General features: G+C 41.5%; 1 protein-coding gene across 4 annotated transcripts in view; it reads right to left on the bottom strand.

Annotated features, from left to right (window-relative positions):
• Positions 1-22,764, bottom strand: part of UNC13B (unc-13 homolog B) — a 204,141-nt gene that overhangs the window by 79,763 nt on the left and 101,614 nt on the right. For 2 of the 4 annotated variants that reach the window (XM_072358933.1, XM_072358935.1), the window contains exons 2-5: positions 16,870-19,435; positions 11,990-12,012; positions 5,964-6,010; positions 1,094-1,172 (exon numbers count right to left, since the gene is read on the bottom strand). In XM_072358933.1, coding sequence (XP_072215034.1) covers positions 1,094-1,172; positions 5,964-6,010; positions 11,990-12,012; positions 16,870-19,330 — 2,610 coding nt within the window. In that variant the 5' untranslated portion in view covers positions 19,331-19,435. Of the gene's footprint in view, positions 1-1,093; positions 1,173-5,963; positions 6,011-11,989; positions 12,013-16,869; positions 19,557-22,764 lie in introns of those variants that run through there. The other 2 variants (XM_072358934.1, XM_072358936.1) reach the window with 2 other exon arrangements.

The following is a 22,764-nucleotide window of genomic DNA, read 5'->3' as shown; positions in this document are numbered from 1 at the left end:
CACAGCAGTGCTGTTCTGTAGCCCTGAGCAGCACAGGCCTCGGTCTCTGCAGCTCCTAACATCGCCACGGACAGATGACAGCAACTAAAACCAGTAACATCTAATTTAGAACCATCACATTTTATCAGAAATCTCCATTAATCCTCTGATTTATGCCATTTGAAGACCGACAGTTCATTCCATCAGTGATGTAGCAGGACAGGATACTTAATATGGATGCACCGCAGTGCTGCAGGTTCAAAATTAAAAGCAAATAAAGTGAAGGGAAGGTAAAACATTTTTGTTTCTGGTGAAGACTTTGTGGATAGTCTTTAGCTCCACTTACCATGGCCTACGGAGAGAGTGAATGAAAGCATTCAAAGGAAGCAACACAAGTTAATGCCATCATTGCACAGATTTAAAAGATGCAAGCAGTTAGTAAGACACACATCATGCTTCTCATGCATAAGCTGGCAGAGAGAACTGTATGCATCTCTTCACAGGAACTACAGGATACAGAAACTTTCAGCTTTTCAGCTGTTACATTTCCCCCAACTATCAATGTGCTGTATGTACTGAACACACAGACAACAGAAAGCCATTTGTCCCACTGAAGCTTTATTTCACTGTATCACACAAACATGAAACTTGTCTTCATTACTTGTTTGACTCTTGTGCTTCCTCAGTGCAGGAGCCTACTGGCAATACTGCACATTACTTTAAAACACTGAAGCATACTATGTTCATTTATCTACCCTCTCCAATTCCAAGTTGCCAGACCTCACATGGACATCATAAATTCCCCCACAGAACATGACTTTTAGGAAAACATATTAAAAAAATACAGGCCTAAATGTAATCCAACCTTCTGAGTAGAATAAAAAAGGAAAACTGAACATGAAAAATGTCTTAATTCTTCCAAATCAATGAAACACTGTATGAAAACACACCTCATTCTGATTGAGATGTTTCTAACTCCCAAACTCTTACTGTAAGAATTAATTAAACTAAGCAGGAAACTTACAACTTCTTCAAGCAATAATGAACATTACCGTGTGCCAAAAAGTAAAGCTATTTGCACCATCAACTGCGTGGCAGAAGAAAAATCTCTTACCAGATCACTGACAAGTGGAATTGGCTTTTTTTTGCGTAGATCAGGCATGCTGTCAATGCCATAGAGACCACCTGCAGGCCTGGAGATTCAGGAGGAAAAAACAAAGGATTAAAAATCTCAAGAGCAGTAATAGACAGTAAACAGATAACCAAAATGCTTCCTTAGGTCATTAGCCTCTTTGCTAATGTAATAGTTAATGAGGAAGAATCAGTTCACTTTAAATGAAAGAAACCAATGCTGTTAACACACAAGCAGAAGGGAAGAGAAGGGAGAAAGAAGAGAAGAAAGAGGAAGAAAGGAAAAGTAAATCTACCCGCAGAACCAGAGATCTATGGGAGTGGGTCATACATGGTTTACAGGCTTTCTTCACCCTCTTCTTTTCAGTTTAATTCCTTTAAGGTTTTTTGGTTGGTTGGGTTGTTGTTTTTTTTTGGAGCATGGGGGAAATGTGTTACTGGATAAAGCAAAGTCAGCAAGAACTGAGATGACACTTCAGAAAGCATAAATATATAGCATAAATATATAGTATCAATTAAGTATGTGTCATTTGTACATGCAACCATCTAGATGTTTATGCCCCATGTCAGTGGGTGGTAGGGAGCACGTCAAAGTGGCTCAGTCCAGAGCCGGGACACTGCTGTCACTGCAGGCCAGAGCACACTCAGAACTAATCCTCAAGCTCTATACAATTATTAAAGGAAAAACCTGACATCAGAGGAGGAAGGAGAAGACTGTTTTTGTTTTTATAAAAGTTCCCCTCCCTGCTGCTCAGCAGTTGAAGTCATTCAGGGCTCCACAGACAAGAGCTGCCATTTGCTGGTGGAAGTGGTGGAGGAGCAACAGGGCCTCCAGCCCAGCAACACTCTGAGTCTGCAGAAATAAGATGTGAAAGTCTCCTTATTTCCTGATGAGCCAGCCTGAATTACTCGAATTGTGCTGTTCACTGCTAATATCACACACATACACTTCTGCTTGAAGGCTTGATAATTTAGCTCAGACATGTTTGGCAACATGAACAGTATGTCTTCTGAGGCCTTCTGCTTGGCTACCAGTGCAAAGAAACCTTCCGCCTCTCCATCCTCGCTCATCCATCTTCACTCTGAACCATGCTGGCGCACATCTTTTTGCAGATGGGTGGTGAACTGGTCTCTGTAACGGGGCCAGTGCCTTTAACCTGTATATCGTTCTGATTTGGTATGCCACAGCTAGCCAAAATGATTTAACACAACACATCTACTAGAAAAGGTACTATGGGACAGTGACATTGCTCATCTTAAAGATGCACATGCAGCTACACTATAAAAATGACCCAGGAAACCAGTTTTCTGCTATAAATTTGCATATGCCATGAAAATTGGTAGGCCGGTATGGGACAACAGGGAACCTGTCTTCTGTGGGCAAGCAGGACCTACTCACATCCCTTTTCAGTAAAACCAAAAAGTCAAGTAACAGAAAAGATTAGGAAAAGACTACTGATGTCCAAATCCATCTAACAGCAGACAATGATAGGGTGACTGGCTGGGGAAGGATGTTACTGCACAGCCTAGCACAAGGCTGTGTCAAAAGATGGAAAGGCTTATATATAGTAACATCATGGTGCTGTAGTGGTGAAACTGACTTTTCTGACTGTGCGTAGGAGGGTGACACATCTGATCCATGGCTGAGCTGCCAGCTGCTGCCAGATAAATAAGTCTGGTGAGAAGGTGAGCAACATGAACCTCGCCTCTGCATGCAACATCAGGCTTATGTACGCTGCTCATTGTTCTTTATGCTCCTACATAATGAATCAAACCCATTCACAGCCTGCTATGCCACTCTGCCAGCAAAATGTGACAGTAGGTACTGCAGCTGGGAACAGAAGACTAACTCAGGCATGAAAAAGCTGCAGACTTATTCCAGTTAGTTTAAGCTGCTGAAGTCTCTTGCAAAGAACAAAAAAAAAGGGTTCTGTAGTTCTGGAAATCCCTACAGCAAGGCCACATGGTGTTTTTACTAAAAGCTATCCTCATTTCCAGAATACAGTTACAGAAAAAACTTTTGCTCAAGTTACACTGCAATAATCCCCTCTAGCTTAAAATAGAAAAATCTGACCCAAATCAGCAAATAATAAATATATGCATAAGAACTCGGCAGTCTTGCTGAGATCAAACAAGAGTTTTATCTGCTGCTCTAGTGCTACAAAACGCTCTCTGATCCTCGCTATACCTTTCTGGAGTGAAATGGGTGTCACAGATGACTATTTAGATGATGTCAAGAATTTCAGAATGATCTAAATCACGGTGCAGTTTAATCTAATGCTCACATTCAGGTAAAAAAAATTGGGTCAAATCACCAGAACAATGAAAGTATCTCAAAATTACAAAGGAGAGCCTGTAAGAAGAGCTATGACAGAATAGTCATAAGTAAAAATGCAGAGTCAGTGCCAATGCTAAACTTAACAGTGTAGCTGGGAAATAACAATTATTTTCTACAGGATTTCCAGACACATTTCTTGTTGGTTTTGTTCTGTTTCCTAATTCAATTGAAAGGAAACTGTGACAGTAGTGTTTCCTAGGGGGAAAAAAAGAACACCGAAGATGTAAGTTTTATAAATTCAAGATGAGCTTAAGCAGATTATTGCATCTGAGAAACGTGTAGTTACAACCCAGCTTGCTGCAAAATATTTATGCCAGACTACTGCTTTTCTACCAGTAAAATAAGATAATCGCTTATGAGACAGACCAGCAGAAGAGAATAATGTTTGAAAGGTGCTTGCATTTTCCACTGCGGAGAAGGATCCTAATATCTAGTTAATCTTATGCTTAGACACCTTGATTTTTGCTTGTTAATTAATAATAATAATTAATAATAATAATATCAGCAACGATTCTTAATTTTTAATTTTTTAACTTTTAATTTCTAATTTTTAACTTACATTGCCAGCTACCCCAGTCTCTCTCTTCTAGCACAATCTCTACATTGCTTAACAAAGCCACAGTGTTTGCACAGACAGAAGTACTGATTGTGCTTCAAATATGTACACCATAGATTCATATGTAATGGGGTAACTCTCCTCTGCAAGTACATAACATTTATAGCATCATCATGGAGTGCTGTACTGGGGAGCGAATAGCATCTCTGTGTGAGAACACGATTTGCACTACTAAATAAAATACACAGCTCTGAGACATTACAACCAGAAAATGTTCCTTAATACCAATTGTACCTTTATTTTTTTAAAGCTGTATTTCCAGAGGCATTGGTTACAAACAGACAGATTCTCTTGCATCATTCTAAAACTGTAAATAGCTTGAAGCATGTATTCATCACTTAATATGACCTTTATCATACAGGTTCTTATATTAAATCTTGAAAATTTAATGGAGCAAAGATTGCTTGTGATGACAGAAGATGACTGCTTCCCTCAAAGGACAGAACTTATCCAATCTTCTTAGGAAAGAACAACTCTGAACCAAAGTGCTTTAATGTATGTTGTGACTAATTAATCCACAGAATGTCTTACAGTGGAACTAAAGGTTTGCCACCCATCCCTTGCATGCAGGGATAGAGTGAGTAAGCCCAGATTTTGTCAAAACTCCATTAGCCTGTTTATTTTATTATATCTCACATAGAAGGGAAAAGCTTACAGTCTAGAGCAAACATGGCCTGACAAAACTAGAACTGATATAACTAACATTAAGTATTTCAGGAGTACAGTTGTGCTTATCTTTCAGGCTAGGTAATAATTTTTGTGAGAGTGAAACAGTAAACTCAGCACTCTGGCTCCCTGTTAAAGCAGGAAAAGCTGCTGTTTATAGTTAGCATAAATCACTGTCTCCTGCTCCTGCTAATTGCCAGTTCTCCAGCAAAATCTTGGGCTCCTTAAGAAAGCATGAGGTTGCTAGGCAGCTCCAGGCATCTGCAGGTGTGGAGGAAGCTTTGTGGGAATACCAACATTACAGAACAATGATTCCAAAAGCAGAAAACCGTATAATGAAGCCTCTGGTTTAACTTGCATTTTATAAGGAAAGCTTACTTCAGTAGTACAAGAATTAAGTTGTGCGTGTAGCAAGCCAAGCTCTTGCTGAGATATCAGGACAAATCTGCTGCTACATCAGCTCCTAATGAGTGCACCACCACCGAAGCGTATCGCTGTAATCACATACACTGCACATAACCCAGCAGCTTGGAAAACATGTCGCTCTTTTTTTCCAGGGAGGATGCTAGGGAAGCTACCATGCTGGCACCTATTATGCAGAGTATCGTGCTGAAATTACACGCAATCAAAATTTGTCTGCTTCATTTGCTGTGACTACTGTGTTTTGCAGAAAGAACATCATCTCGCTCTCACCTGTTTAAAAGAGGCACGATGATCACTGTTTTACAAATGGCAGGCTACTCTAGTTTTGCAGTTCTGACTGCTACAATGACCACAGAAATAACTGCAAAGGCAGAAGACTTCCCAGAGCTACTCTTTTTTTTATTGTTTTTTCTCTTTTTCTTCTCCTAAGAGCAAAAGACATAGCAGCTTTCCTGAGCAACACTTTCCTGAACCAGTCACAGCTATCACTAGAGAAAAGACTGTGGGGTTTAGCAAGCACTGTTTAATACTGTTGCCATAAGCACTTGCCCCCATCATACTAGAACGTAAACATGGCACCTAAAACCTTAACCACAAATCTCCTGAAGAGCTTCACAGCCCACCTCAAATTGTTTAAGAGGAATCTACAACATACAGAGATAGTCTGGCCCTGAGTGAGGCATGGCTATCTGATTATCTTTGCAAATAGCAACTGAAAACATTAAAAAGCGCTGCTTTCACCTAAATTAATCTGGAGTCCTGCACTGTTACCGTAAAGAAGGAAAAACAAGGACTCTAAACAGTACTTACCCTCCCTTGAGCCAGGGTGGTTTTGAGGGATCAGCCTCATCTTGACCCTTAAATGGGGGAAGGCAAAAATACAATTTTAAATTAGCTCCTGGAAACCCCAGAAGAGGCATTCAGATTATATGCTGAGAAAAGGATAACAGAACACACTGCATGCAGCAAATGCATACTGACAGTCATTCAAGCACCTCCAATGATCATATGGACACAGCCAGGACCAGAAGAGCCTGTTCAGTGCACTTCCTCTTTCCAATGGGAGCCTTGAACACCATCTCTTTCTCCATATTTTTTTTTTCTTTAATTCAACAAAATCATGAGTTATTGTAGAGCTCCTGTTACAACAGGTCACCACTTACATGAACACGGTCATAATGAAGACACAATAAATTAAAAGCGCCTTTACAAAATGCACACATGACTGAGCAATGTATTTTCTGCAAGCACTTACGGACTTTGTTCATGCTCAAATGTTAAGACTCCTCAGACCCCTAAGCCAGACGGTCCCATTACTGCTTGACCCATTCAAATGCAACTACTTAATTTCCAGCAACTGACAAGCAAGAGCCATCGCTTGCAAGATGGCTGCAGGCGGACCGTCATCTCTTGGTATGAAGAAAGCCACCACATGCAGCAACATGAAGATGCACATTCATGAACTCAAACCATGTTCCCACGTTCTCAGAGGAGCATATTTATAGAGTGATGTTTTGTTTCTTTGGAAATCTTCCATAGACTGATTAGAGCAGTATCTGTCAGGAAATAATCTATGCTTATATACAAGATAAAAGAACCCAGCTCTAAAAGAGCTTGTTCACTTTTTTTGTTCCATGCTTTGGGTGAGCTGTGCAACTTCACGTTGTTAACAGATGTCGGAGGAGATTTCCCATGAAAAGCAGAAATAACCAAGAAAAACAAGTTTCTGTTTGAGGTCTCCACTTCTACATCATCAAAAGCCCAATCTCCATATTCTTTACTCCCAGAACTCCAAAGCCCAGGCAGATCTGAAGGTTACATATTTTTATTTATTTTAAATAACATCATGAACAACATGATGTTACCCATAATTCAGTGTGTTCAGGCCAGCAGAGTCTGCAGGAGCTCGGACTCATGGTGCAGCACTGGGGCACACTTCTCGCACACCCAGAGCTGTGCACTGTGCTTCTGCAGGAAGTGCTGTGCTCCACATTTCTCCAAGCTGTGCTCTCAAAACCTGGAACCTACACTTCCTATGGTCTGCTGTCAGAGGAGTGGATTTCATGGAGAAAACACAAGTAGATCTTCCAGAGCACAGAAGGGCAGACATTCCTAATTTTGCCTTTGAACATCTAGAAGAGATTTTAACTGGAAAGTCATAAAATGGAGCCACACTTAACACTGGACTGAGCTTGACACCGGTGTTCAGCTGAAGCAGGTCTATTGTACCGAATAACTGAGAATGGCAAACATGTCCAGCAACACACACTGGCAAAAGGAACTGGAGTTAACAGAGGTCTTCAGTCAGTCACAGCTTATATGAGAAATTCCAAGCAGTCAAATTAATAGATCACATATTGCAGCTTTGAGACCACAAGAGTACCAAGAACTCTTCTCTGCTTTATAAAATACATAAAGGTCCAGGGAAAGCTTTGTTAATCTGAGCAACAGTCATTTCCCACAGGCAGCTGAGAGCCAACAGAGAATGGCAGAGCCCACAGATGTGGGTAAGGGCAGAAAGCACGGTCAGCAAACAAACCTCCATCACCCAGATTTTCATAAACGCAACATAAAAACTGATGGGAGTCCACATAAACGGCACTTCTGCTTATTTATCTTCATTAGTTTTGCCAAGTATTTTAGACATTTAAATAGAAAGGAAATGAGAAGAAGAACTTGTATGTGGCTGAGATTAAAAAGCACCAAGGTAAAACAGTAAAGAACAAATAAGGAGCTTTTTAGTAAATGATAATACTGAGGTGGGAGCAAATTAGGCGGTGGTTGTGTGGAAACAGGAGTTACCTCCGAATGAAAACAAAGAGGTTAATTTGCATCAGGCAGCATTCTTCCTGAGCAAACACCAGAGAATCAGCACCTGACATCTATCAAACAAGGGCTGGTGCCTTAAGTCTGGAGAAAAGCCAATGCAGTTAAGGTGTGGGGGTAGAAAGGAAATGTGAGCCAAACTAGCTTACGCTCATTATTGGCTTCAACAGCTTGAAAGGCTTCAGAGCAAACACGAAGAAAAGAATGGAGATAAACAGAAAACAGGAAAAAGCGTCATACTGGGTATATGAGTTTTTGTTTAACAAAGCATTTTTCTTTAAACTGTACAAAGGATTACCAACCAAACTTTCACTTCAACAAACATGCTTTGATGTGATGACATGACATAACTAAGGCTGCATAAGCTGAACAGGAGTAGGGGAACTTTAATGAGGGTAAATAAGCAACTAGCTGAGCCAGCCATGGACAATGCAGGACGAAAACTGGTGGGAGTAAGCAGGATCTGCTGATGACAAACATGGGAGTATTATCAGTACAGAACAGAACTCAGACCCTGATGGAAAAAAACTGATGATGCTGAAGATTGCAACAACAGGGGATTAAACAAAGTAGAAATGCCAAGTTCAAAGTCCTATAAACTGCCATGAGTTTATGGCTTCCAAGCAGATTCTCAACGCAAGAACAGCAGGTGATAGCAGACTCGAGTCACAGTCATCACACTGTGGACATGAGCCACTGTGCTACAGCCATGCAAGGAGAGAACATCATCATCTATAGACAGTATCCATTGAAATGTCTCCACAGAAAGAAAAGCATAAATACCACTATACAGTTCTGGCAAGACTCCTCTAGAAAGGCATGAATAATCTTATTCTACACCAAAGTAAAAAGGATTCAAGGAGGAAAATGGTAAAACCAATGTGAGGGTGCAAAGAATGCTATAGGAAGATTAAGACATACCTCTGACTCTAAAAAATGAAGCTTTTTTTGTTTATTCAGTAGAGGGGAAAATATACAAGCAGAGAAGAACAACTGAGGCTAAATATAAATGGAGAATGAAAGTCAGGTACTCAATTGTGACAGCCTTTAAAAAGAGATGTAGACACGAATTCTAAGCAATTTTAAAGAAAGAAGTGAGGTTGCTCAAACAGGAGGTTATAACCATATTACATGTTTCCAGAGGGCACTGAGGAGTCCTCTGAAGTCCCCTGTAGCAGTGATATATGTAGCTGAAGAACCAGAGGCTGCATTACCTACAAGTGTTAGGTAAACAGGCACCTCCAGGAGTGCCAGTTAAACAAGTGCTCTGAGTACTTTTATATTCTTGTTGTGCACAGGAACATTTCATACATTCCTCTTCACTTGAAGGCAGATGGTAATGTTGTTCATGTGGAAGTGCTGCAGTAGGGGAGTTTCCCATCCTCTGAAGGCAGCACTTGCTTCAGCACACAGGAAGGCGCCAGGAGCTGCTCTGGGTCACCAGCCACAGGTCTGCTCAAGTCTGCCCCAAGACAACAGCTGGGCTCGCCGAGAGCCTAGACAAGCAGAGGAAACAATGGGCAGGTGCAAAGAACATCTGGATCCACTGTAAGAGCTGTTAACACTGTCCTTCTCAAAACAAAGGCAAAGGCAATGTCAACACGTGTAACACCTGAACATCCACAGGTCACAAAGCTGGTTTTTATCTGTTGCCTTCTTTGCTTCTCTGCGCAGCTCTGATACTTGAACTCTTTTTGAAAGCAACACCAATGTGAATCTCGCCTATTTTTTATCTAATCTCCTGTAAGTGCATCAAGAAGCACCGAAAAGATGGAAGTGACAAACATAAACAAAACAATCCATCGCCTCTCTGCCCAGTTTTTGTGTTTCTGATGCTGACAGATGATAGTTTTACATCCACTGTCCAACAAATATCAGCCTGTCACTCCAGTAATGTAGGATGCTAATTCACAACAAAGGATGCCTCAACCAGCTGCTAAAAGGCCGCCTCCAAGTAATTAAAGTCTCCTCCCAACCAAGAGCTGTTTACCAAAATCACTCTTGTGACAGTAGCACAAATTTAATACCCTGGCTAAAAACAGACAACAGACAAGATCATTTGAGTCACAGCATTCAGTCATAGTGAATACAATCTTTAGTAAGGCCTAAAAAGTCACTCAAAAGATGTTCTGCTTACTCAGGAAAAGCAGTAGATACAATTACAAGCAATCTGATAAGCCATTTAACAAAGTTGAAATATGTAAGTCTTGCAATTTATCTCATACAAAGGAAAATGTTTCAGTGAAAGAACAAACTACTCCTACAGGACAGAAAGTCTTCAAACGGACAGAAGCAGAGTGAAAATAAAATCACAAAGTTGTCCTTGTGGGAGAACATCTCCAGACCTGCTAGCAAACCCCCAGACCACGCGGATAAAAGTTTCAACTTGCAAGTTTCCATCTCATATGGAAAGCTGCGCAGAAGGGAAAGAAAAAATAAATAAATAAATAAATCAGCAGAGACTTTGTATTTGTTTTTTAAAATCATCCTAACTTGTTTTGAAATACCAATGCTTGGTTACTGAAACTCAAGTACCTAAATTTAGCCGTAGATAAATCTGAATCAGGCTATAACAAGTAGCAACTGTTTCAATGTCTAAATTAAACTTCTAGTCATGCCTAATTAGATCCTTTCTTCAAGGGTATCAGCAGAATCAGACTAAGCTAAATCATCCCAATTAAACTAGTCAGTCTTGTAGTTAAATGTCTTTATTGATTCAAGCATGCTGCGCTTTACGTGGATCCAAAGCTGCAACAAGCAAAAGGATTATTTTGAAATCACCATATCCAGCAACAGCATCGATTCAGAAAACCATTTAAGGGCCACAGAGGAAGCTCCTTCCACCTGATGAATCTGCTAGTACCAGATTCCCACGTAGAAGATGAGGTGCCTAAAGGAGACTGCAATGATTTTGCGTCAAAGCCAGAAGAGGACAGAACCTGACACCAATTGCACATATCTCTGCAATTCCAAGAAAGCATGAATGGATGGACATCGGCCAGTAAAAATGAAACAAGTCTCTTGATATATCAGACAATAAAGCTTAGAAATGAAAGTTCGTCAGACTCAATGGATGAGGTTTACATGGAAGCCAAAAAGCTGCACAGTGTTGATCTACCCCAGGAAGGTAATTCAGCCTGATTCATAAAGCTAAGGAAGAGACAGAAACACAGCAGGCACCTCGCCCATGTTGAGTAACTTCAAGAAAATAAAGATGTAAACTGAGAATTCAACAGAGGGAAATTTCTCTACATGAGGTACAGCTGCAAACAGAAACAACAGAAGCACACAGCAGTCAATGAAAAATTCTGCAGATGCTCCTAGGAGGAAAGAGTTACCTGCGGCCCACAGACTGCCCATGATGAGCAGACAGGCAACAAGTCTATGACCAGAGAGGCAGTTTATACCTACACCAGATAATTAGATAGTTGCCTAATTATCTGGTATTAGCTGGTAAGGCAGCTAGCATCTACCTCTGAGCATGGCCCTGATCAAAGTGCAGCACAGAGCTCAAACAGCACCTCCCGGTACCCACAGTCATGCTTAACTGTGGTATTAGAGCCCATCATGGTACTTCTGACTTTGATTGCTGCAAGTGCACGAAATGGTTACAGATGGAATGAAATAATGCCACTGATTTAAAAAAAAAAAAAAGAAAAAAAAAAAAAAAAAAAGGAAATGCTTGCTTTGAAGAAATTTCATAGAGAGTAAGACTAGAAAATATGAAATAAACAATTTATACTCTGCTAATGGTGCCTCTGCACACCACCACCCCCACCAAAGCACCAACGGGAGATATCTCGAAGCATTGGCATTTTCTCTTTGTACAAGGTCCTACGCACTGAACAGACTCTGAGCTCACACACAGTGTTAACATTGCTTCCAGCAACCGTAACATGCTAAACTGAATGGCAGGGCCTCAGCTGGAGCAATCGATTACATGGAGACAAGGCATGCACACAGAGGAATTTTAGAAAGAGATGCTGGTTAGAAGGGACAACATGTACAACCTGGAGTTCTCCTCTACCTCCTTCTGTGAAGAAAAAAGAAGAGAAGAAGGAGAGGAAGAAAAGTTAATAGATCAGATTGCTGCCATGAGCCCAGTAAAGTGATTTCAGGGAAGACATTTGCTGCAAATCAATACAACATCTGTGCAGCGCAGAGTTTTGTGCTGTGCTTCCTGGGACATTCAACAGTTAATCTCTATCAATTACTCTCAAATTAAACCATGATCAATTTCACCCATAACTGCACATGCATTAGAACATACGGTTTTGAGAGCCAATTTTTGCAGAGTTGCGGTTCTTGTTCAGCTAATAAAACTCAAGAATAATCTTAATACAGAATTACAGATGCCATTTATCACACTTGAGGGGGAACCTGTATTTATTAAAGTGGAACAGGTTTGCTCTCCCCCCTCTAGAGAACATACACAATCTGTACTTGAAGCATCCCCGTCCTTTTCCCCCTCACCCCCTGTACATTTTACCTGTTATGAGGAAGCTGGTAGCTCCCACAGAAGACATTTTGCTTTTGCAAATAGTGTAACGCAAGGAGATATTTTCCAGTTTTACAAAGCTAGGAAATTCTCCTCTGAGAAATAAAACCAACAAACAAAACAACAAAAAAACAACAACAAAAAAAAACCACAGAGGCTTCCTGCACTAAATCTCATGTTTATGTATGGATAGGCAACTTCAGGGACATGAGAATCATACTAAAACTTCTGGTAGAGACATATTATCTCCAAAGACTTCCAACCAGATAACTCCATATCTGCACAGAAAATTCTTATTACTGAGCTGCTGATGAAAGATGGAGGAGAAGGAATGACTTCATGGCAAGAAGGGCCACTCTAACTGGTTTAAAAGCTGAAATAAGTTTTCAAAGTCATTCCCTGTATGGGTGTAATTACACACAAGCAATCATGGAGATAGGAAAACAGAGAAGCTATTTTAACTCAATCACTAAGGAGAAATCAAATTACTTCAGCAAATGAAGTGCTGGATTTTAGCCAGAATGAAAGGCTTATTTTCCACCTTAAGACATACTTGCATGGATTCTCAACAAGAGAAGCTCTTCTCAGTGGTGCCCAGTGCCACAACAACGGGCACAAACTGGAACACAGGAGGTTCTTCTGATCAACAGGTAGCATTTCTGTGTTGTCTGGGCGATGGAGCATTGCCACAGGCTGCCCAGAGAGACTGTGGAGTCTCCTCCTTGGAGACCTTGAGGAGATGCCTGGATGTGGTGCTGCTGGGCATCCTGCTCGGGTATTCGTGCTGGAGCAGGGGCTGAAGCATAGGGGCACAAAGGTCCTGCCAACCCCAGACATTTGGGGATTCTGTGAAAGCCCCTGGACCACCGTGCAGGCCTTTTGCTTGTGAACCAAAGGAGGAAAACATTCTCACAAGGCAACCCCAGTTCCACTTCCAGTCCTTTCTTTTCCCTTCAAAGCCCTTCGAATCCAAGCCTCTTCTGATTTGGTCCTTTCAGTTGTCTCACTTCCAAAGGTAGATCCAGACTTCCCTCGTTGTTGGTTTTTATCTCCTTTGCTTTTGAACCAGATTCCTTCCTCTGGTCTCCTGAGCCACTGAAGTGTCTGAGTGCAGAAGAGCTGAAATTGTTGCACTCCTGAGACTGCCAAAGCACAGTTTTGCTGAGCAGGGAAAATCCAACATCAGTCCCTGGCTGGAAAACACTGAGGACAGATGGAGCACAACAGCTCAACTGTAGCAAGCCATCAGTGTGCATCTGTAAACTACTCGTCTTCTTAAGGCACTTGGGGTTGGTTTTCCACAGATAAACACAGATGGACCGCTGTCAAACTCACAGGTCTGACAGTGCTAGAGCTTCTCTAATATGTCAAGCTTATTTTGAAACAAGCTGAGTAACGAGTCTTGCATTCATTTTGGGAAATGCTGAATTATTTTGCCTCTGATAACATTTCCTTACAGGAGGTGTGCTCACACCACCATCACCAGCTGATTAAACCACACTGAATAAACCCCAATTAAGGAATTCCTTCACCATTTCACTTCTGAGCATCCAATTGCTATTTCAGGGCAGGTTTGGCAGTGATTTTCTTGGTTGCTATTCTGTTGTTGCCATTTCGTTTTGTTGTGTCGCTTATTTCTCTACAGACATAAAGTTCAACCATCTTCACTTCATCTGCTTGCGTTTTTTTTTCTCCAAGTTAAAGCTTTGGAAACTTGCTCATGTAGTCAAGGGAACTTTTTCTTCCAAATGAACTACCTGCATGCATTTGCTGACTCCTAAATTGTTCTGATAATTTGCATCTGCCTACAGCTATAAATAAGGTAAACCTTTATACCAGTGCATCATCTCTGATTCACCAGAACATACAGGCATATCTAACACCTTCAAAGTTGTTATTTGCTCCTTTGCTGCAGACTAGTGCCAAACATATTTAATGAAATACCTTGAACTGACCATTCAAACAGGCACAAATAACGTAGCGGTTCAGGCTCACAACTAGAAAGCCAGCAGGCAAAACTGGGTTTTCAGAGGTGCTGACCCAGGATTTTAAAAGCACATTAACAAAAAATTATACCCTTAAGTAAGGTATGTACAGACACCTGCAACTGGAAAAAAAGAAAGAGAAAAAAAAAAGAGAAAAAAAAAAAAAAAAAACAACAATCATACAATCAACTCATTCACTGCATTCTGAGTATGGTGCTTTTTCCAAGGGAAGAAAGTAAGAGCTTCGTTCAAGCTTATTTCAGGCTGAGTGCAACAACAACAATGAAAACTAACAAATATATAAAATTGTTGCTTCGTTTTAACAGAAAATGCTTGCCAAAACCGAAAGTCTGTATGATTAATTTTGACCTGCTCTGCAGCCCTTGGCAATACTTTCATCTCCTCCCCTCACTCCGGCTCATGCCAAGTGATGTCCCGGTACCTCCCGTTTTCTGCTCCCAGCTCCCCTGCCTTGCCTTGATGGTCAGGATGCTTTGTTTACTGGCATCCCTTCCAGGCTTCCTTCCAAATGCTCTCCCTGTTCTCATCCTTTGATCCTGGTTGTTTTTTCCCCCCGCTACTCTTAATTTCTTTGGATTCCTCTGGTCTCTCTTCCTACATCGTTATTTCATTCTATACATATTGTTGTAACTTTAGCTGCCACACCTACCATACAGAAATACCTTTACTAGAAAGGCACACAAACACCAACTCTTTTGATGCATTAATTACTATGGAGGAAGATGGAACAGGGGAGACTCAGGATGCCAATCTGTGCTGGAGCCAGATTTAAGAAACCAAAGTCCAGCTGTGATCTCCATCCTCCCCATCGCTTTGGTTATCTTGTGAACATGCCTGTAATGCCCAAACAGCAGAGACGAGCAGCCTCTTTCACAGGCAGTGAAGCCTCAGAAATAAGTTATTACCATATTTTGTTGCAATGTGGCAAAAGCTAACCCAAACCACTGCCTGTTCCCCTGCTCCTAAGATCAAAACTTATGTCCAGGATCTAAGCACAATAAAACACTACCAAAAGGGGGATGGAGAGGGAGTAGACCAAAGAAAACATATAAATTTCCGAATGCAAAGAAAAAAGAAAACACCTTAATTTTCACATTTACTGTTTATACTTGAGTGATTCAAATATTTCCTTGAAAAAACAGAAATAGGTGTACGTCAGTGCCATGCCAGCTAACGAATCCTGGTGTTCTGCTCATTAAAAAGCTGTTGTTCAAACTCGCTTCACAATAGGGACCTCAAACAAAATAAGAGAGCAAAGAGCTCATTGAAGGCTCTATGCTCTGCATAACTGAGAAGGTCGCTAGTGCACAAGTCAAATACAGACTGACAGATCTTTTCCTCACCAAAAGCACGGTCACTGGAAAAAAAAAAAACAAACCACTTAGGGTAAGACAACTTTCACTGATTATTCTGACTGGCTTTCATGATTGCAAGGAGAAAACTGAATAAAATATGGGATGCAGGGAGGATTTCAAGCTGTAGCTCCAGTTCATACTAGTTTTGAAACCATCAACCCTCTTTCCTTAACTGTGCAGTGATTTGGATAGAGATGTCACTGAGAAAGCTGTCTTACTGCCGGGAGAGGGAGCAGGCAGATGGACCTACATTCCAACATTAGACTTGGTTTCACCAAACCAAGGCCTATCAGCACACAGCTCATTAGAGCACATCAGCCATTTCCAGCTCCTGTGTCCTCAGGAACTGGTTAACCAGCACAGCTCCACTGCTGTATCAGTCTGTTGTGGTCAAACATTTCCTTCTCTCTGCTGGCAGTAAGGGATTTAGCTCCACACAGATGGAATACAACTCATCTCATGGACAAGCTAAAGAAACAGCATCAAATACAGGTCTGGGAAAACACTGAGAGGAGATTAAACACTGAGAACTCCCACTTTGTGGTGGAGCCACTTGAAGTCTGGAACCACTCAACTCCTGAAACTGCACATCCAGCTACTTTTAGCTCAAATGCACACTTAGTTATCACATCTTAACTAATATATTTAACAAGGAACCAAGTCACGAATTATGATGAAAAACCCTAACACCTGCTATTCCGAAGATGCATTGCAAATCTTCCTTCCTCCCCCACTTCTCTCACAAAAAATGTAAAAAAAACAAAAAAGGAAAATCGAGACTCACTAATTTGCATTCCAGTATGTTGTACAATCAATTTAGGGTTATTTTGTTGTTGTTTGATTGTTCTGGAGGGGGGAGTAGTTTGTTTTTTTTGGGGGAGGGCTTGTTAATGCTGTTGTACAGTGCATGCACTTGCCTTCATCATTGTCTCCTAATTTCTATAGTTGTTCACCTGCAGAGTGAGATACTGATTACTGGCTACACAAATACCAGATACGGACATCTCCTTAAAAACATTGTTTTGTTTTACCTGAATTTGTCTCCTCGGCAGAAATCCAGCTTCCTTCCTGTGCTAATTCTTTTATGAGTCTCCTACGCATTTGTCTCTTTTCCCTCAGCACATTTTTGAAATTGTTGATGCACTTGTTCAGGTAGATGGTCTCTGCGCACACCTTTTCAAGGCTCATGGGTCTGCACTCTTTTGCTTGCTCAGGTAGAGAGTTCACATCTGCTCCACTTTCATCAGGAGGTGAACGCTGCCCAGCAGGAATTTCACAGTCAGATGATGGCATCAAATGTGAAGCAGGAGGTTCGTACGGAACAGAGGAAAGACTGGAAGGATCAAATTGCATTTGAGCAGACGCTTCACTATTGGCAGTTGTGTTTGCTTGGCTCTCAGAGGACTGACTAGGAGGGGTTTCTGCAAAGTTGTCAGAGCTGCCACACATACCTGAACTGGTCAGCATAAGTGTATTGTCATCATCCATCTGTAAGCCACTATCATTTTCCAAAAGTATCTCAGAATCACTTGTCTCCAGTTTGTGAAACACCACTTGCAGAGCAGACCTGAAGTGATTAATGGCTTTCCCAAGCTTATTAGTGTAAAACTTCATGTCTACAAGATCAATGTTATCCCGGGAATGGTCAAGAAAATACTGGGAATTTTCCAGGACATCCCTAAAGACCTGATCGGTTGGATCTTGATCATTCAGGTCCATTTGGATCATATCTTTCAAGCTGTCACTACTGTCAGCCAGTTCATCCGTTGTACGATCATAGCTAATGGTTGTCACTCCACTAGATACATCTTCTCTTTGAGTATCAATTTTCTCCACACTGGTAAATTTGCATGGGGTATCACAGTCTATTTCACTTTTTTCTGCAGTTATCCTCTCATCTTTACCTAGAAGGGAAGCACCATTCTCAGTGTCCTTCTCAGCATCACACTTGTGTTCACTTCCACTGTTTGAAGCGGACAGCTGACTTGCATGGCCCAAAGACTGGGATGAGCAGCAATTATTTCCATCACTTGGCTTAGCCAAACTGGTCATCTCTGGAGAGCTTTTTGGAGTTTCATGAAGAGCCTTATGAAAGTCACTCTCATATGAAGGCTGCTCATTGCAGCTTATTGTTTGAGCTTCCTTTCCAGCTTCAGATATCGAGTTGCTTTTCTTACTCAAAGTTGGCTTCTGCACAGAATCAAAGCGCTCCCCTACACACTGTGTTTTTCTACTTGTGCTTTTATTCTTAACCTGGCATGAGTCAGTCCGAAGGTGCTCAGCCGCATCAGCTCTCTGCGATGCATCGAGATGCACTGAATTGCAGTTATTTTTCTTCAAGCCAGATTGCAAAGAGACTGAATCTACTTTGTGGCCTCTCTGGCCACTTTGCCTCTTTTGCTCTTCACTGGTAGTGATTCGGACCCCTGAGCTTTGCAGAATAATAGACTTCTGTAAAATAAAGTCTCTCTGTTCACAACTGACAAGTTTCACAACCGCTGGTCTTGGTGTTAATGACTTGCCTATACCAATATCTGATCTATAAGCATCTTTTATATACTTACTGCACTGGATGCCATTGAAACAGTGATACTCAGATAAGAAGCTGCAAATTAGCTCTACTGTGTTTTCACCGTCTTTTTCTGGAATCCCATAAAAATACAACACTGGTTCTTCCTTGTGTACCTCCTTGTTTGGCTCCCGAGCATGTGTACCTGAAGTTTTGGAAGTGGAACCACCTTGCAGGCCTTCTATCTCACTCAAGACAGTATCCACGCAGCTGGAGACTTCATCCACAGAGCCTTTTATCAAAGTGAGGTGCTGTCGGAGCTCTGCAATCTCCGTCTGGATGCGACTTATTCCCTGAAGCTCTTTAACAATATAATCAACCACATCTGCTGAGCGATCTCTTGACTGCCGTCTGTGACTCTTGTATGCAGCAGGCTTCTCCTGGGGAAAGCACCCTTGCCTTTCAGCTATCTCTCTCCAGCTCATTGTTATGCTCAGAGAAGAAAGGTCCTGCCCCTCAGATACTCTACTCTTTCTTTCAGAAGAGGTCTGTGTCACACCACCAGTAGAATTTCTCTCCAAGTCCTTCTTGTTCTGTTGAACCGAGCACGGTATTTTTACATAGCCATCCCAGTTCAGTTCCACCTCACCAACACACACTTCACTCACGCCCTTGGTATCGTGTTGTCCATCCTGATGGAAGTCACCTCCAGCAGTGGAAAACTCAGTGCTTGCAGAGCTCCTCTTCATTCCACAAACAAACATGTCCGTTTCGATCTCTACTGGAGAGAGCTGGCAGTGGTGAGCGTGGTTTGGATTCTCATCTGCTTGGCCTTGAAGAAGCCTCTTCATTTTGTCCCGTAGAAACAGCTGGAGTCTTTGCTTCCGGATTTGCTTCCTGGCCCACAGTTTTACAACAGGTTTTCTCTGCAGAAGTGCAATTTCATTTTCTTGCTTTTTCAATCTACTTCTAGCAAACATCATCAGCAGCTGCCCCTGTGTTTTTCATAGTGCTACAAGCTGCACAAGCACACATCAATCACTTCCCAATGCACAATCACATCCAGTTTTTATTCTTTCACGAAGTAGCTACCGAAAGAGGGAAAAAAGATTACAATTTGGTTCAGATAGAAATAGCCAAAGTAACTTAAAGAGAGGAATTACAACAAAAAGGCATTCACATCGAAGCAGACAGAAGGAGGATGTACTACTTAAAGCTTACAGCCATCATCTTCATTTTGATCACCTCCCCAGATCAGGTCCTTCTCTGTAGAAATAACTGTCCCTCACCCCCTTCTTTTCCCAAAGAAAGTAGAAAGGAATAAAGAGCAATTCTGTGTCCATTTCCTTCAAGCACCAGGTTTGCAACTTCCAATAGGCTGAGCTTCTTGCAATGGCGGGCTATGTGACTGAATTACCCTGACAGTTATTAAGGTCTCTATCAATGCACTTTTCCTTTCAGTCCACAACCCTCATCCTTTCTTCCTTCCAACCAAAGCAGAAATCAAGTTAAATTCGGCTCAGTACCAGCTATCTCACAAGAACTCCAAAAACAATGCAAAGTGGCAGGAAGACTGCATGACAGATTTTAAGTGTAAAACCTTTTTGCTATTTTAATCTCTTAATATTTTGCTACTGAATACTGGAAAAATAAGAAGGAAAAAAAAAAAAAAAAAAAGGGGGGGGGGGGGGGGGAAGAAGGAAAAAAACAGCCAACCAGCCAACCTTAAAGCTTACAAGCTCCCAAGCTAACCTGCAGTTAAATGTGCCACACTTAGCATATGTGCAAACAGGCTGAGCTGACAGCATGAAGATTCTGCACGTCACATCTACTCCAACCCTGAAGATTTTGCCGTGGATCATTTTCTCCACTTAAATCTCCACTGTTATGAGCAAAGAAAAAATACTATGTTACCTACTTAAAACTTTCAAGCCTCTTCAGCTGCTGCACCTACAAAGCAATCCACTAACAAACAGCTTTTTCCTCTAGGAAGAAAGGCATACAGACAGACATCCTCCTTAAGCCAAAGTGACTAAAGAATGCCCACTGCCTTTGACGTATCATGGTGGACTTGCTTCTGCAGGGTACGTTGATTCTGATGCTCTTGTTTCCTGTAAGATCTATAGTAGCTGCCCTTCACTTTCATTTTAATGATTATCTAGTTCTTAAAAAAAAAAAAAATAATAATAATTTTTAAATTCTGCAGCACATAAAACAATGATGTGCAACTTGCGGCCTAAGCTGAATTTTGCCAAGTGCATCCAGCTTGGTGCAGGAAGGTTCACTGCTGTGTCGAAAGTAATAGAAAGAGCTTGTAGCCTTAGAACAGCTAAACCAACAACAAGGCCACAGTTCACACCCATTTTTCTGCTGCTCCATCCTCACCATTCTTCAAGGCTGGTATCCTTGGCTCTCCTGTCACCATCTTTACAACCCAGGAATCTACTGCAGAGATGGCCAGGTGTAGTCCCACAGCACCCAATGCAGAGTGCTGGACCATGCACTGAGCCCAAGTATTTCACATTTTTACACTAAGTAGAGGACAGAACACCACCAGAGTTCTGTCTGCACTGAACTGAGGTCTCTGCCTATGCACCAACAAGCTCATCCCCTGCCTTCTCACTGCCCAAAGGCTGGCTCCAGAGTTCACAGAAGCATTTACCAACTGTATCTTTCAGACATTAAATAATTCACATTCTTAAAAATCTGTTCAAGGCTTGTTCACCTTCACTGACTCCAAGTTCCAACAGAACGGAAATTATCCCTTCTATATCCTCCTGTTCTGCCCAACAGTCGTTTACAGTAATGCCAACATTTTGCTGTTAGTGCATTTTCATTGTGGTGAATTCTTTGTTTTCATGTTTGCTGTTTCTCTTCAGAACCAAGGAAGAAGACTGGGTTTTCTGATCTGGAGAAGACAGCACTTGTAAATAACAGTCTCTACAATCAAAGCTAATTAATGTGGTATAATAGAGGCTGCATCTGTGCTTCAGGCTTATGTCCCACCATCCAGGAACTCAACTAAGTTGTTACACCTGCCCTCGTGGAAGCTATACAAATTCCCCATTAAATCTCTTTGTCAGCATCTCAAAAACATCAGTCTTTGGTTTTATAAAGTGTTCAGGTTACCAGTCCATCTGTTTGTTTTGTTGTTGTTGTTTTAATCTCTATCTACTCAAGAGGACTGACTTAAAAAAATACTTGCTTACATTCTTTTCTTTCACCACTGACAACATTTACCTTTCCACTTGAGTGGCTAACTGGTGGTTAATGCCAGAAAATCACTTCTGTGCCAACATTAAGAAGTAAACCTTAAGAGAGAAAGCAGCCAGATTCAACAGTGCCCTGAAAGAAGAGCTCTACAGCTGTCCTCTCTACCTGCGGTGCATTACAGCAGCAAGATGCTCATTTCAAATATTTTCCAGCATATCAAACAATGTGGGCTAGAAGAAAAACTTGGATGTTTGTGCAAGGGAAGAGTTCAATGTCCCACACATGGCTTTCAAGGCACCAGAGGGACTTAATGATCATTTTAGATTTAAAAAGAAGGAATCAATTCAAGCTGAAGTTCACTGTCAGTTCCTTTGTCTGCTGCAATGCTTGACAGCAACAGTTTGTTGTGGAGAATGCTATTTCCTGCTCAACACACTTGCAGGACCGCAGGTGTTCTGAAGCTGCTCAGTGCAAACACGACAGAGATTTCCTTTTATATATTTGTATAGATGTATGTGTTCATGTGTATGAAGACAAATAAATAAATATATATACCTATACAAACAAGCATATATATGTACATATACACACCTATCTATTTCAATACAGGCTTTTGTAAAACAATGACTTTGATTAAAACCACCAGCCATATCTTTCCAGCTCATCCCAAGAGGACCAGAAGCTGTGCCCTTCCAGCCTAGGAGTAAGGCTAGAACAGAACATGAGGATACCAGCTCTGGATCAGAGGGAACTGCCTCCTCCTGTCTGTACAGCGGGTGGAAGTCTATGCTTCTATCAGGGAGGGGTGTGTGCTCCCATTCTCTTCCTCTGAGTCAAACTAGATGCTATGCTGTCTGCTATGAGGGTCCTCTGTTCTTCTAGTTTGGTTGTCTTAGGGTTATGCTCCTCTGCAGCACAGACAAGCAAAATGACAATGAAAGTTAATGCAAGTTCAGCCAAAAAAGTATCTAATTTGGATGCGAATCCTTGCTGATGTCTTCCTCTTCTATAATCACTTCAAAATCATCCTAACACATAACAAGAAATCACATATTTAAATAAGGAATATTTACATCCTGATGACCTGCCAGATGCTACGAGCCCTCACACAAACTTCGTTCTGATTGCCTTTATAGCAGGCATTCCTCTGCAGAACTTAAAGCTTCACTCAGCTCAGCCATCTCTGGGTGTGCAGAATGAGGAA

Source organism: Excalfactoria chinensis, chromosome Z (genome assembly GCF_039878825.1).
Source record: "Excalfactoria chinensis isolate bCotChi1 chromosome Z, bCotChi1.hap2, whole genome shotgun sequence".
NCBI classification, from domain to species: domain Eukaryota; kingdom Metazoa; phylum Chordata; class Aves; order Galliformes; family Phasianidae; genus Excalfactoria; species Excalfactoria chinensis.
Note: the sequence above shows the minus strand (reverse complement) of the source record. Positions and strands in the feature narration are given on the sequence as shown.